We start from the raw sequence: 16,066 nt of genomic DNA on the forward strand, positions 1-16,066 counted from the left end.
TGCCAGCTCTCCCCTTATCCCCAGTCACTCTGTGACTGTGTCCCCAGGCTAGTTATTTTGGTACTAACTCCTCCTCAGTCCTTTATATATCCGTTGTCATGAGTAACGCTTGCTCTGAATGAGTCTCACTCCAGATGGTTGTAAAGGTAACAGGGAATTTTTTTTTCAGAGCTATGTACAGCCCTGTCTGTCTTCTGAGATGAAATCAACAACCAGCATACGTTTCAGCTCCACACCCATACGCTCGCTTCATGCTAGGGCAGGGGTGGGCAAACTTTTTGTCCCGAGGGCCACATCTGGGTGGGGAAATTGTATGTAGGGCCATGAATGTAGGGCTAAGGCAGGGGGTTGGGATGTGGGAGGGATGCGGGGTGCAGGAAGGGGCTCAGAGCAAGGGGGTGGGGTGCAGGAGGGAAGCAGGGTGCAGGAGGGGGCTCAGGGCAGGGGGTTGGGGTGCAGGTGGGGTGCAGCAGGGGGTTGGGGTGCAGAGTGCAGGTGGCTCAGGGCAGGGGGTTGGGGCGCAGGAGGGGTTCAGGGTGTGGGCTCCGGCCCGGTGCCGCTTACCTCGAGCGGCTCAGGGGTGGCAGCGGCGTGCAGCAGGGCTAAGGCAGGCTCCCTGCCTGCCCTGGCCCTGCACCGCTCCTGGAAGTGGCCAGTATGTCTGGCAATGGCTCCTGGGGGTGGGGAAGGCAGCTCCGCCGCATGCTACCCTCGCCTGTGGGTACCACCCCCGAAGCTCCCATTGGCCGCAGTTCCCCGTTCCTGGCCAATGGGAGCTGTGGGGGGTGTTGCCTGCAGGCAAGGGCAGCACACAGAGCCCTCTGCCCCACCTCTCCCCCAGGGGCCACAGGGACGTGGTGCCGGCCGCTTCCGGGAGTGGCGCAAGGCCAGGGCAGGCAGGGAGCCTGCCTTAGCCCTGCTGCACCACGGGGTTGGCAGTCCTACGGGCCAGACTGAAAGCCTTGACGGGCCGGAGTTTGCCCTCCCCTGTGCTAGGGCATTGCTGGTGCTCTGAACAGCCATGAAACAATGGTCCATTACCTAGTGCATCATCATTCTCTGGGATCACCTGCCATGTACAGGCATACACACAAACATGCATACGGGCATGGGATTCACGCAGGCAGGCACACACACACAGAGTCAGATCCAGAACTGCTGTGCACTCAAACACAAATGCAAGCAGCACAGGGAGACCCATCTTGGGAAAGTGCAGCTAATCCAGCTGGAGAAATATAATCCCATAGATAGATGCACAATAGGAACAAGAAATCCAGCAGGCAGTTAGGCTAAGGCAGAGATATGAGTTATAGGGGACAGGACATTAGATGTGATAGGACAGCAAAATTTTTAAAAAAACAGTGTGATTCTGTGCTATACAGGCAAAGGTAGTGGACAGGGCACTGACCTGGAACTCAGGAGACCTCGGTTCTATTCCCAGCTCTGCCACTGGCCTGCTGGATGATCTTGGGCAAGTCACTTTGCCTGTCTGTTTCATTTTTCCCATCTGTAAAATGGGGATAATGCTTCTGCCCTTCTATTATCATGATCATCATAAGGGCAGAGAGGTCCGGCTATCTGGCTCTGCTGCCAGACCAGCTGTAGTCAGGTTGGGGTCCCACATCACCAGAGAGGCTTAAGGGAGGTCAAAGAAGCATAACAAAAAGAAACAGCTGGGCTGGAGGTGCTGGTTTATGAGGAGAGATTAAAGGAGTGAACTCTATCCTGCTTGGATAAGCCAGGTGGCAGTGGAGAATGTGACAGTTTGGCAGTCCCTGCAGTATGTCAAGCTGATGGAGGGATTCTTGGGGCGGGGATGTGGGTGGAAAGAGGGAGGGGAAGTAGAAGTAGAAGTAATGGGATGAGGGAAAATTTAGGCTGCCTACCAGGAAAATGTTCCCAGCGGTGAGATCCATCAGATTGTGGGAAGCCGGCCACTTGGGACATGTAAACTAGATGCAGTTATGGGGGAGAATCTAGCCCAGGTGTGCAGGAGGGGCTATGGCTGATGGAACCAATTGGATCTACCCATCTCTAAATACTCCTGCACACACTACAAACATGATGCAGGCCATGACACACACACATGGTCACTCAGAATTCACCCCTCACTTGCAGTTTCCTTTAATATCTAGCATTACATGAGTTAATTCAAGGCTCCGAGTGAGCTGTAGCCAGAGAAGCTGTGAGATGTAGCAGGATTGCTGGGCAAAGCTACAGCCCCCACCCAGCTTTCCCCTCTGCAGAGTGTGTGGGGGAGATCAGGTGTCGGCAGGCTCAGGTGTGCTGGAAAGAGCTGCAGCCAGGTAGTGTTACCTGCAACATGAGGCCAGCTTGTTTGGTATCACTGATTGTGCTCGTTGTTGTCAAAGTCTGAGGCCCCACACCAGCTCATGAAACATGCACTAGGAAATGAAACTACCCTCCAGAGAGAAACATGAGAGCTGGAAAGAGGGAGATATCATGTTTTGGGGCGGAAAGTGAGATCGAGGGCAGGAGTGCAGAGGGTGTGCATTGCAGTCCCAGGAGCCAAAAGGTCAATACTACACCAAACAGGGAAAAAGGCTTACGTCTTGTATCACCCCCATGCAGGGAGATCCCGCTGTGCGTGGGTGCATCATGCCAAGCTGGAAGCCTCGAGACCCTATTGCATGTGCGAGCATCACACCATGCTGGGAATCGAGACCCCACTGTGTATCTATATAACATTACACCTTGTTGGGAGGCTGGAAACCCTACTCTGTCTTTGTGTGTATCACGCCATGCTGGGAATGTGGAGCTCCGACTGTGTGTGGGCGCATGTACACCACGCCATGTTGGGAATGTGTAGACCCTACGGTACGTGAGTGCATCACACAATGCAGGGAATGTGGTGCGTGTGTGTGTATATCTATCTATCTATCTATCTATCACACCATGCTGGGTGTCTGGAGACCCTGCTTTGTGTGTGTACTATCACACCATGCTGGGAGTGTGGAGACTACTCTGTGTGTGCGTGCACTACACTGTACAGTAGGTTATGGGACATGGGAAAAGATCCTATTACCTGTACATCACCCCATGTGGTGCCGGTGAATTTGGGACATGCTGAGGGTGTGGGAATCGAGCTGCCAGCTGTTTGGGATGGGGAGGGGAGCAGTAGGAAGGGAGTCATTAAATGCAGCGTGTGTAGATGCACAGTGTGACAGGACCGGGAGGAAACGCAGTGGTGTGTCAGACTGTCTATTAACAGTTACCAGCTGGCAGCTGAAGAGACAATTCCAGCCCATCGCTCTGCTATTACCCCTCTCCCATCTGGGTACCGCCACAGTGCTGCTGGGCCAAATGCTGCTCCTTTCAGGGCACAAGGGAAAGCTCGCCAGTCGGTTCCTAACACACGTGCATGAGCGGGATGGCATTACCGCCATGCTGGGGCACCTGAGCCAGGCAGCATCACCCCACAGCTGCCTCCACCATCACAAACAGCACTGCGATTGAGCTGTGAAAGAGAAACAGCCAGGCAGAGGGGGATCCTGCCAGGCAAACCCAGAGTTACTCAGCTGGAGTCAGTGCAGGGCCCTGGACTTAAGTCTGGAGAGCAGCCGTTGAGTGAAGACTCCGCCGAGCAGGCAGGGGGACATTACAGCGTGACCTAGCCTTACTGGTTCCGAGCGTGCCTCTGCAGGGCAGGTTCAGTCCCCCGGCTCCAGAGCTCAGCAGCCTCCACTGGGTCTTGGGTGGCCTTAGCAACAGGGCTACGTTTGAAGAACAAATCACCAGCTCCTCCACTGCTGTAAATGAGCCTTGTTCCATTGATGGTGATGATTTAATGGCCAAATCAAGGCAACCCTGGTGCTGGTGAAAGCTACAAGTCCCCCAGGCCCCGTGAGAACAGCCCTAGGCCCCACGGTAACAGCCCCAGGGCCCTGCAGGGACAGTGCCAGGCCCTGCAGAGACCCTGGGGTGAGCTGGGGTAGCCCAGGTGGCTGCAGCACATGTCTAACGGTTAACTCCATTCACTGCTGCACACACAGAGCCCAGTTTCCCGTCTCAAGTCAAAGGGCCTGATCCTGCGTGGTGCCAGGCTGCCTCCTCTCCCACTGCTCAGCACCGTGCGGGATGGGGCCTGAATGCCAAAAGAATGGAACTGCAGGGCCCAGGAATGCCCTGACACCTCAGCCCCCTCAGCCAGAGCAGGCAAGGTGTTGGGGAAGGGCTGTGCTCCCCTTTCTGCCAGAAGGCACCAGCTGATCCTTCAGATGCAAAGACCCCATCCAGCTCCCATGGCAGCACATGTGTGGGATGAGAGCTGGGGTCAGCTCGCACAGCAGAGGGCTCCCCTGTGAGAACAGCAGGGGACGGGGGTGGAAGGGGCCCCTGGGGTCCCTCGGGAAGAGGAGAAGTTTATGGGGCCATGGGGAAGAGGAGGAGAGGTCTATGGGATCTAAGGGGAGGGGGGCTGGCAGCTAGGCCACTGAGAACCAATGAGCCTTCACTGGGTGATGATTTCTCTTTATATCCTTGGAAAAGTAAAGCCCTTTGGGAGATGCTGAAGCCCCTGCATCGCCGGGCTAGGAGACCAGCCCTGGAGTCCCTGCCTCGCCGAAGGAGACCAGCCCTGGAGTCCCTGCCTCACCGAGGGAGACCAGCCCTGGAGTCCCTGCCTCGCTGGGGGAGACCAGCTCCTGCAGGGTGGAGGCACAGATCTGCAAGAAAGCAAAGAAGAGGTTCTTGAAATCTGGTAAAGTGGGGGGAGGGACCCCAAGAGGGGAATGGAGAATGTGGAGTGGCCCTGGGGAACCCATACCACCTCCCCAAAGGCTGGGGAAAGGACAGGGATGAGGATGGGCAGCCTAGCCTACAGCAGTCATGCTCCCCACTCTTCATAAGGGCCTGGGACTCCCTTCCCAGCGTCCCCTGAAGAGAAATGCCATGAGCTGTGCCATGGAGGGAGCAGAAAGCCTGATCCAGGCCCAGCAGATCCTGACACCTGGCCTCATCAGCTCCAGCACCAGGGCTGAGTGCTCACAGCTGACTGGCCAGGTCTCTGCTGGGTGCATGCCCTGGTGCTCCACTGCATAGCTGGGGGGCAGCGCAATCCCAGCCCCGCTGCCCTGGGAGGTGCCCAGCAAGCCCACGCAGGCCCCTTACTACTCAGGTACGGCGGTTTGGTAGAGAGCAGAGAAGCGGCTGTCGTGAGGGGTGTCGCGATAGAACGGGTCCACCGTTGTAATCGTCCTGGGAGCAGAGGGGGAGAGCATCACAGAGGGAAGAGGAGGGGCAGGAGGATGTCAGGGACAGGGTGGAGGACAGTGGGAGCCGGCCAGCCTCACCTGCCGACATGGGGGTGGACCCGTCTCAGGGTCTCCATGGCATTGGGGTCGCTGCCCAGTTCAGTGACGTGGTTGTTGGTGGCGAAGCCGCCTGGCTGTTGAGGCTGGATTCCTCCGTGGGTCCATCCTTCACGGTCCACCCCCTTGAGGGTGTTGTCATAAAACCTGCCAGAGGGGAGGAAACAGAGTCAAAGAGCTCTGCATCCTGCTGGGTCCGTCAGCTGCTGAGACCCCTCCCCACTGGCCGAGCGACCCCCTTCGCTTCCCTCCCCCACACACACCCGGTCAGGGCACCCCCACTCAAACCAAGAGACACACAGGGCATGCACATGGAGAGAGGGGAGAGGGCTGGGGGAGGCAGGGTAGAGCTCCCCCAGGGGCAGGGTGGGCTGGGGGACGCAGGTAGAGCTCCCCCCAGGGGCAGGTTGGGCTGGGGGAGGCAGGGTAGAGCTCCCCCCAGGGGCAGGGGAAGGGGAGCTCCCTGCAGGGGCAGGATGAGCTGGGGGAGGCAGGTAGAGCTCCCCTAGAGGCAGGATGGGCTGTGGGGAGGCAGATAGAGCTCCCCCCAGGGGCAGGTTGGGCTGGGGGAGGCAGGGTAGAGCTCCCCCCAGGGGCAGGAGGTGGCAGTATTCCAGACTCACTTGGAGTTGTAGCTGCTCAGGTACTTGTTGGGCAAGTCCGGGTCATAAGGAGGTGTCACATACTTCTTGTTGTTGATGCTGAATCCGGAGAGTTCCTGGGAGGGGGGACACAGGGCTGAGCTGGCCAGGCCCGAGGGATCTGCGGGACGCTGAGTAGGCAGTACAGGCCGTGCTCACACTCACCTTGTTCCCCACGTACTCCCGGCCCAGCAGGTTGGTCTGGGTCTGCAGGGGCCTCTGGAGCCCTCGGAACTGAGCGTGGCTCAGGGGCCCTGATCCCTCGGCCCCAGGCTGGGGTGCTGCATGCAGCGGGCCCTGGGGGGCGGGAGGAGACCAGGTGAATGGGGGGGCAGTCACATACAGGGAGGGAGGAGACAGAGAGGCCAGCACACAGACAGGTTACAGGCGGAGAGGAGGATGCAGGCAGACAGGGAGGACTGAAGGCAGGATGGGGGGTGCCAGTGGAATGGAGAGGGCAGGCAAGGAGGCCGGGGCAGACTGGAGGTGGGATGGAGGGGGCATAGGATGGGGGGTGCCAGTGGAAAGGAGGGGGCGGGCAGGGAGGCGGGGGCAGATTGGAGGCAGGATGGGGGGTGCAGGCAGGATGGGGGGTGCCAGTGGAAAGGAGAGGGCAGGCAGGCGGGGGCAGATTGGAGGTGGGATGGGGGGTGCAGGCAGGATGGGGGGGTACCAGTGGAAAGGAGGGGGCGGGCAGTGAGGTGGGGGCAGATTGGAGGTGAGATGGGGGGTGCAGGCAGGATGGGGAGTGCCAGTGGAATGGAGGGGGCAGGCCGGCAGGCAGGGGCAGATTGGAGGAGGGATGGAGGGTGCAGGCAGGATGGGGAGTGCCAGTGGAATGGCGGGGGCGGGCAGGCAGGTGGGGGCCGATTGGAGGCAGGATGGGGGGTGCAGGCAGGATGGGGGGTGCAGGCAGGATGGGGGGTGCCAGTGGAATGGAGGAGGCAGGCAGGGAGGCGGGGGCAGATTGGAGGCAGGACGGGGGGTGCAGGCAGGATGGGGGGTACCAGTGGAATGGAGGGGGCGGGCAGGGAGGCGAGGGCAGACTGGAGGTGGGATGGGGGGGTGCCAGTGGAAAGGAGGGGGCGGGCAGGGAGGCAGGGGCAGATTGGAGGTGGGATGGGGGTGTAGGCAGGATGGGGGGTGCCAGTGGAATGGAGGGGGCAGGCAGGCAGGTGGGGGCAGATTGAAGGTGGGATGGGGGGTGCAGGCTGAATGGGGGGTGCCAGTGGAATAGAGGAGGCAGGCAGGGAGGCTGGGGCAGATTGGAGGTGGGATGGAGGGGACACAGGATGGGGGGTACCAGTGGATTGGAGGGGGCAGGCAGGCAGGCGGGGGCAGATTGGAGGCGGGATGGAGGGTGCAGGCAGGATGGGGGGTGTCAGTGGATTGGAGGGGTGAGGCAGGCAGGTCGCTCACCATGGCACTGAGGCCGTTGTCTTTGTCCCGGCTGAATCCCGTCTCTCGCTCGGAGCCCTTCGACAGCACAGGCAGGAACTCATCGCCCTGACAGGAGTGGGACAAAGTGATGCAGCCAGGGGCAAAGTGTCACCTCCCCCATCCCAAGGACTTTGCAGCCACCCAGCTCGCCCGCACAGGGGAGCAGGGCAGAGGGCATCACAGCCCGGCCTCTGCGGGGTCACAGGCCCTGATCGAACTGGAAGCCGCCCAAGCACTGGGGCTTGGCCACCTATTACAGGATCCTGGGAGAGGGCACCCCAAATGGCTTCCCTGGCATGGAGCTATAGCCCAGGAATGACCCTAACTCTGCCCTCCCCACTTAGTCTCTGGGTGACTCCCCCACTCTGCCCATCCTGCCCCCCATCTCTGGGTGACCCTCCCACCCTTTGCCATCCTCCCTCTGCTCCTCCTTCTCCCCCCTCCCGGCCCCTCTTACATGGGGGAGAGCGCTGGGCAGGAAGTCCGTCTTGGTGATGCTGATGCCAGGCTGGCTCCTCTGCAAGGGAAACACTGGGCAGTGAGGCCCCTTCCCCACGCAGGATGGGCCCAGGATTCCCCAGACAAGCTGGGCCAGGCCTGGCCAGCTCCTCCCCTTGGGATCTAAGGGGGATCCCTTGAGATCTTACTAAGGAATCTGCCGGTGTATGGAGCTGGCCCATGACATGGGGGGTAGAGCTGGTAGGGATGAGGCCAGGCTGTGGGTGACCTCCCCTTTCTTCCCCCATGTAGCTGAGCTGTGTGTGTTGTGTGTGTGTGTAAGGGGGGGATGGTGTTTGGGATGCTGGGCCCCAAACAGCTTTGGCATGTGTTCCAGGGCAGCCCTGAGGGGGCTTCAGCCTCACCCCAGCTGCCGCTCAGAGACGGTTCCGAACAAAAGGGGCGGGGGGAAGAGAAACCCACTGGAGTGGCTGGGAAACCGGGGGGGGGGGCAAGCTGCACAGGCTCCTGGGTAAGTGTGGGCATGCACAGCTGGGTCACCCCCAGGTACAAAGGGGGTGCTGTGCTCCACTCAGCCCAGTGCAGAGATGACCACCGGGGGAGCAGACCAGGGCCCAGCACCTACTGGCTCTCCCAGAGGAGGTGGCAGGATTGCAATGGGGTTCCGCTGGGTGCCCTCAGTGAATCCCGTCTCCTCCTTGGCTCCTATCGTCTTCCTCTGTAAGAAATCTGTAACGGGAGACGAGGCGGGGGAGTACATGGTCACTCACATTCCCAGAGGGAGTCCAACAATGCTGGGCAACAACCAACATATCTAAACCACCTGAAGTCACGTAATGCTGCACCTCGGGGTTCGAACCTCCAACCTCTGTCTCTAAAACCACCAGCCTCTCCGGCCAGAGCAGAAAGATCAGCTCCGTTAATGAAGGCGGGAGCTGGCTCATAAACCTCCATTTGGTCTAGCCACTAGAGGGAGACAGAGCCTCCCATAGGGCAAGCCCGGCTTGTGTCTGCATTAGCCTCACACTTAACTGGGCTGCGGGTTGAATGAAAAATGAGGTGCACACGGGAGCTGAGAGCACCAGAGAGGAAACGATCGCCGGACAAGCCAATGGATTCAGATAAGCTGGGCCGTGACGACTGTGGGACCAGCCCACATAGGAGGGGGAGGAAAGATCTCGAGGTGGCCCATGGGTAGCTAAGATCACAGGGAGGGCCCCGGGCTGTTCTGGAGAAACAGCAAGTGAGCCTGGGCTCGGGCCGTGGTGTAGCGGTGCAGCTGGATAGGGGGCTGCGCGTGGAACCCTGCCTCTGACGCTCCCGGCCTGAAGGGTGACCTCAGCATAGGTGGCTGCGTGGAGGCGAGAGCAATCATATGGATAAAGAACCATGCGAATGACAGCGGTGAAGTTGTGCAGCTGGCATGTTCTGCGCAGGAGACAGGAACTGGGAACCCCAGGAACGGCTCATGCCCAGGGGACAATTCAGAGAGCTCCCCATGCTCCCCCTGCCCTGGGAACCCCACACCCCTTACCATTCCCAGACAGTTCTAGCCAGTAGAAAGCATGGTACACCTAGGGTTCCCTTCGTGTTAGGGGTTCCAGTAACACCCCCTCCCTACTTCCCCAGGGTCAGACAGCTCGTCAGCAGGGAGACCCCACCCCTTAAGGCTAGAGGGACAGGGGGTTGTGCTCCCAGGCAGGGGACAGAGAGAGGCTGCCAGATGAGAATAGCAAGTCATCTTGTACATAGCACTTTCCATCCAACAGACCGTAAAGGGGTTTCCAGTAAGACATGGGATCACTTCCCCATCACTGCAATGCAGCCACCTCAGGGCTGGAACGTGCTTACCAGCTCACAGTGACATGACACAACGAGGTAGGACAGGCAGGGGAAACAAAGAGCGCGGCCAATTGAAACTGCCAGGGGAATTTAGGGAGGCAGGAGGTAAGCGCATGAACTGGAATTTGGCTGGGAAATGGGTTAAAAGTCCTGCTCTTAGCAAAAGTCCCAGGGGACCTTTAATAACCACAAGCTGTTGGGACCTCGGCTTCCTGTCTCAGACAAGAGACAGCATCCTCCAGCAGCGCAATGCCCCTTGGCACCAGGCTGGGGCACTGGCTCATTACAGAGTACCCGGTGTGCCTTTCCAAGCCCTGGCTAGACCCAGTGCTGCTTAGACGGGGGGGATGGGTACAGGTGTAATTCCTATGAGTGAGCCTATGGCAGAGGCCTGCTTGGCTGCCCCAGGACATGGCTCAGGAGGGTGCAAGGGGCTCCAGGAAGGACCGTACCTGGCTGGCTGGGACTGTCGAAGCAGAACTTGGAGTTATACTCTGTGGACATGTAGAGAGGGCCCTGCAAAGAGCAGGAGAGAGTGAGTGAACGGGGAGGGGGAATCAGCCTTGCACCCGGCCTGCCAGTAGGCCCCTACCCACCTCCCCAGCCTAGTACCCATCCTGCCAGAAGACCCCCACCCAGGGCTCTCACACACCCTGGCAGAAGACCCTCACCCTCCTCCCCTGGCAGGAGCCCTCCAGTCTGGTGCCAGGGTATCTCCCCTTCACTCCAGCACACAGGCACACCAGGGCTGTCCCCCTTGCTTTGCTGCAATGCCCAGGACATGTGTCCAGCGGGTCAAGGCCCGGGGAGAGTCGGTGCTGCACTCACGTGTCTGGCGTTCTCCCCCTCAACAGAGCCTTTCCCCTGTGGCTTGTGCAGGACAGGGAGTTGTCTGGGCTCCAGCCCTGTGATGGCTCGTGGCCCCTGGTCCCGCGTATTGAAGTGGACTTTCTTAACCTGCAGAGTGAGCCCCTCTGGTGAGTTCCATGGCAGCAAAGCGCCAGGTCCCCACTCAGCCAGGATAGGCAAGGCAGCAAAGGGCACTGCTGAGCCTCTATATCCCCACAGGGAGGTGATCAGAGCCGAGGAACGGTTTATATGGACCTTTGCTGCAGGATGTGATGGGGAGTGTCCAAGGAGGGGAGGAACATCGCAAGTGCACAGACACCTGTACGTGTGTTAAATCAGCACTCCCGGATGCTGACTGTCTTTGGATGCCCCCAGCTGCAGTGCAATCCCCAACGCCCTAGCGCTGCTCCCCCCTCTAAGGGGGAGAGGGCAGGGCAGACTTCATGCCCATTCAGTCCTTGCCCTATCTGCTGAAGCTGCCAACCCACCCCAGCTGTGCGGGCGCTGCATGTAGCAGGGGCACCTGTCCAATCCAGACTGAGACCTCCCTGCAAACTCCTCATTTCACATAGGCCACCAAGCAGTCACTGGGTAACCCTGCCTCTGGGTCACATCATGCCAATGGGACCCGCTCCCTGACGGAGCCTGCGCTCAGGAGACAGACTGCAGCACTTCAAGGCCTGTGGACACTCATTAACACTGTCAGGTTATTTATATTCCCATCCGAACAGAACCAAAGTGTGCTATTGTTTACTATTTGTGTTGTAGTAGCATGTAGGAGCTGCAGTCACTGACCAGGCCCTGTGGGTGGGTCTACACTGCATTGTAAACCCGGGTCTGCGGGACCCAGGCTTGTGGACTCTGTGTTTCCAAGCCTGCACTGGATTGTCCACATGGCATTGTAAACCTGGGCTTACAATCACTGGACCAGGGTCTCACAGCTGTGCTAATGTGTCCATACTACACTATGCAGACCTCCTGACTCGGGTCTGTGGCTTAAGTTGTGTCCACATTGCAAAATGCCAGGGCTTGGCCCCAAGTCAAAGTCTAGCAGGGTCCTATGACCTGGCTCTTGGGTGCTTGCTGACCTGAGTCAGACCAATGTGTGTGTGGATGGAAGGGGGAATTGGGCTCAAACCTGAGTCAGAACCTGGGCTTTGTGTGCAGTGTAGATATACCCAAAGGTGTTAGGTGCTGTACAGACACAAAACCAGGATGAGCTCTGTCCCAAAGACCTGATGATCTAAGACAAGAGACAACAGATGGATATAACCAAAGCTAATTTTGTAAGTTCCATTTTCCTTGTTGCATGTAGTTAATAAAGTAAAAGGGTCGCATTGTGTATAATTATTAAAGGGTTAAGGCCCTCTCTGCCCCCAGCCCTACAATCTAGCACTAGCTCTGGGATGGAACGTACCATCTACACAATCCTCTAGCCACAATGTCACCAGGCTGCATTGCCAATGGCAAACCCATGGCGGACAGGTCTTCATCCATGAGCTGGCCAGGCACAGAGCCAGGGCTTACTGGACACTTACGGCTTTGGTGGTGGGGAAGGAAATGGGCTTGTCTCGAACAAACCCGCTCCCCGGCTGGTAGACACTCCAGGGCAGGGGGTACTTGCCATCGGGAAGCTGGAGGGACCGGAAGTGCTTGGTGGTCACTGTGTCATAGTTATCTTGAAGGAGCTGTCTGGAGCGGGAGGAAGAGAACAAGTGTGGGATAATGATAGCTAGATCTTCTGTAGATCTCACAGTGCTCTAGAAAGGAGGTCAGGGTTACAGATGGGGAAACTGAGGCACAGGCGGGGGAAGTGACTTGCCCAAGGTGGCAAAGCAGGCCAGTGACAGAGCTGGGAAGAAAACCCAGATCTCCCGAGGCCCAGGCAAGTGCTCCATCCGCTAGGCCACACTGCAGGACAGTCTCTTCCCTGAACGTGATCCCAGCTCTGCACTGATACACCCACCTCCCCAAGGGGTGAGAGGGGAGCAGTGAGGGAGACCTACCAACCTGGGGTACACTCCTAGGGCTGTCCTGTTGGGATGAACGCCCAGGGTGGGAGAGGGGTCTATAGTCCATGGGACGGTCCCCACCCTGCACACAATCCCAGCCTGTGCCCAGCCCCCCTCATCTCCTCAAGGACAGCCTACCCCATGGCTGGATTATCCACTTGATCCAGGCTGGCCTTGTAAGAGACGACAGGCCGGTAATTGGATTTGTACCCGGCTCCGGAGTGGTGGCCGATGCGAGGATGGAATCGCTCCTGCCCTGCCGAACAGAGCAGGGGAATCGCAGCTATCAGCCACACAGGCAATGGGGGAGCCCATGGAGAGAGAGACACTTGCTCAGGGTGAGAGACTCCTCCTGAGCCCCTAATGCTGTTAGAGCCTTTGAAAGGACTTGCTCTTCCAGGACAATCCCCAAGCTCCAAATTGCAATGGCGCCTTGGCAGTTGGCATCACCAGGGATTAAACTTGGGAGCCTGAGCTGAAGCAGCAGGTCCAGGGCAGGACTCATACATGGCTATACAGGCTCTGGCCACTAGAAGGGACCAGAGAGCACAGATAGGCAGTTCAAGCCTATGTGACTGCAGACAGGGACAGGGCCAAGCGTGGTGGGGAACTGTGAGGGGGATTCAGTCCTTAGTGGGTTAGCGCTGGGGACACAGGGGCCTTGCTAGGGAAGCTGCCCAGGGTCTTGGCCCTGCTGGGATACTGAGGCTGGGGTCAGGCCAGCAGTGCACCGTGGGTAAGTGGTGCACGGTGGGAGGGAAGCGCTGCCGGCTGGCTCCCTGAGCCCAGTGGGTCAGTGATGACCAGCACACAGGGATGGAGGGCAGGTCATTCATACGGCCTTCTGGGGCAGCGGCTCCAGGGCTGGCATGGACTTCACCATCCCCTCCCCTAATCCTTCACAGCCACATGTGCCCTGTCAGGCACCACTTCCTGCGGGGCCCTTACCGTAAGCCGTGCCGTAGCTGGTGGCGTAGAACTTCAGAGGGTCCACGCTCCCACCAGCGCTGGTCCTCACATAGGGCGAGACACCGCCCAGGGGGAGGCGCCCCATGGTGGAGGGAGGGCTGGATCTCTGGGGGGCAGGCTGCCCAGTGGCTATAGAGACAGAGGACGTAGTACAGCTGAGCATGGGGACGAGAAGACCGCCACCTACCCTGCCCGGCTCAGCTGCTCCTCCGGTGTCTCCCTGGCGACAGAGTATGAGATCATACCCGTGGCACTGTGATGTCAGAGCAGGGGCAAGGACACAGCCCAGCTCTGAGCCCATTGCCCTTCTGGGGCAGCAAGCCAGCAGATCCCAGAGCCAGGGCAGGGAAGGACCACAGAGGCCTGGATATCCTGGGGACAGGGGAAAGGCCCAGAGCCCTGAGTCCCAGCATCACAGTTCTGACTCCAGGGAAGGATAGCTCAGTGGTTTGAGCATTGGCCTGCTAAACCCAGGGTTGTGAGCTCAATCCTTGAGGGGGCCATTTAGGGATCTAGGGCAAAAATCCATCTGGGGATTGGTCCCCCTTTGAGCAGGGGGTTGGACTAGATGACCTCCTGAGGTCCCTTCCAACCCTGATATTCTATGATCCTGGAGGTGACAGGGAACTGTGCTGGGCCTGGGGCTATGGGATACTTTCTTGGAGATCCCGGGGCGATGAGTCACTGTGTTACCCCCATCTCAGTGAGAGGGAGACTTTTGGTGGTAGCTGGGTGTCCTGACCCCACCAGCCCTTCAACCACTCAAGCAGTCTCCCAGGGCTGTGCCAGCCCCTACTTTGCCTTGAAGGGCAACACTTGGTGCACCACAAACTCCTCAAAATCATCCCCCCATAGTGTCCTGACACTGAACCCTCACAGTAACTACTATGTTCGCTACTCTCAAGGGAACAATACACCCACCAGCTTGTTTGAGTCAACCGAGTATCCACTCCAGTATAACAACATAGCCCTGGCACCTCTTTACAGGGACACAAAATCCGAGTTTATTAACAAAGGTTAAGATTTAAGAGCTACCGAGCAAGGGTAATAAGAGCAGCCAGTTACACATAAAACCAAAGGTACAACATGTGTCTTAGAGCCTAAACAACTTTTAACAGGTGAAAATCTCATCTAAGGCAACCTCCTAGTATCACTAGCCCAGGAGGCCAGAAGCCAACTTTCATTAATGGAAAAAGTGCTGATCTTTTTTCTGCCTGACGGAAGGTGTCCTTTTGCCTTCCTCTTATGCGCCCCCCCAAGTTCATTGTCTTTGCAACCCTGACAGGACAGCCCTTGCAGTCTAGTCTCCAGTGTCTTCCCAGCCTCCTGTATATGTCGTAGACAGATTTGGCTTAATTTACATGATACAGAGACATATCTTCTCTCCTGGCTGGCAGAAACCTGTGGGTCAGCTCTGCCTGGTTACAGACTTTAAGACACAGTGCCAGGATGTACACATCACTTTTAATGTATATGCTCAGTACGTACATTTCACAATGGTATTAGTGACCAGCGTGATGCCAGCTTTCATTTGATACCTAGGCTTACACTATGCTATTTCTGGATAAATACCATGACAGTGGGGTGCTAGGCATAGTGAGTTTGTCAGGCCTGTTAGACAATGCTGTTACAGGATAGGGAACCCTTTGCCAGTTGGCACTGAGTGGTTCAGAGGGTCACATACTAACAGTGTCACCCAGAGAGTTACCAGGTGATAGCCCTACAGGGGATTTTGCTTTCCCTCCTCTCCCTCAAGGCTCCTTTGTCAGCTTCTCTTCCCCCCTCCCTCAGCCCTTCTGCTCCGGCTCCTCAGCAGAGAACTCCCTGCACCTGTTGGTGGAGCTCCCCAAGCCTGGCTATCCACCCCATCTCCTCTGGGGCAGTTTTACCCAGTGCAGACTGGGGATTAGCAAGAGGCTCTGTCTCTACAGAGAGGATGATCTGGCCCCAGACTGGAGTCTGCAGATAGTCCAGGAACTTACCGGAGAGGGTCGGGCCCAGCACAACTAGAGGCTTAGATGGCAGGAGCACATGTGCATCCCCCCCACCCATAAAGAAGTTGCACATGCTGAGCATCTTCTTGCTGTACTCTGCCCGAGGAGCTGTCCTTATGAACTCTAGAAGCCCCCGAGAAGGCCCCTCCAAGCTACTTAATCATAATCATAGAATATCAGGGTTGGAAGAGACCTCAGGAGGTCATCTAGTCCAACCCCCTGCTCAAAGCAGGACCAATCCCCAACTAAATCATCCCAGCCAAGGCTTTGTCAAGCCTGACCTTAAAAACCTCTAAGGATGGAGATTCCACCACCTCCCTAGGTAACCCATTCCAGTGCTTCACCACCCTCCTAGTGAAAAAGTTTTTTACTAATATCCAACCTAAACCTCCCCAACTGCAGCTTGAGACCATTATTCCTTGTTCTGTCATCTGGTACCACTGAGAACAATCTAGATCCATCCTCTTTGGAACCCCCTTCATGGCACCTGGCCTTCCTGCTGCTGCCTGGGTATCTCAGGGGCTTGTACC

At 57.8% G+C, this 16,066-nt stretch overlaps 1 protein-coding gene across 1 annotated transcript; it reads right to left on the reverse strand.

The window, feature by feature from the left end:
- Window positions 1-5,129: 5,129 nt before the first annotated feature.
- SAXO4 (stabilizer of axonemal microtubules 4) lies at window positions 5,130-13,843 on the reverse strand. Its single transcript, XM_065404158.1, has 12 exons — window positions 13,522-13,843; window positions 12,712-12,829; window positions 12,100-12,253; window positions 10,541-10,669; window positions 10,165-10,228; window positions 8,496-8,599; window positions 7,869-7,928; window positions 7,391-7,477; window positions 6,137-6,268; window positions 5,954-6,048; window positions 5,313-5,477; window positions 5,130-5,217 (listed from the first exon to the last, which is right to left on the reverse strand). Exons 1-12 carry the CDS (start codon window positions 13,841-13,843, stop codon window positions 5,130-5,132), a joined length of 1,518 nt encoding a protein of 505 aa, XP_065260230.1.
- Between the last annotated feature and the right edge of the window lie 2,223 nt (window positions 13,844-16,066).

This window comes from Emys orbicularis, chromosome 4 (genome assembly GCF_028017835.1).
Source record: "Emys orbicularis isolate rEmyOrb1 chromosome 4, rEmyOrb1.hap1, whole genome shotgun sequence".
NCBI lineage: Eukaryota > Metazoa > Chordata > Testudines > Emydidae > Emys > Emys orbicularis.

Coding starts and splice junctions, on each gene's coding strand:
- SAXO4 (XM_065404158.1), bottom strand. CDS start 13,843: ATGGGCTCAGAGCTGGGCTGTGTCCTTGCCCCTGCTCTGACATCACAG. Junction 10,670..12,099: donor CCTTCCCCACCACCAAAGCC/GTAAGTGTCCAG, acceptor CTCACTCTGCAG/GTTAAGAAAGTCCACTTCAA. Junction 7,929..8,495: donor CACCTCCTCTGGGAGAGCCA/GTAGGTGCTGGG, acceptor TTTCCCTTGCAG/AGGAGCCAGCCTGGCATCAG.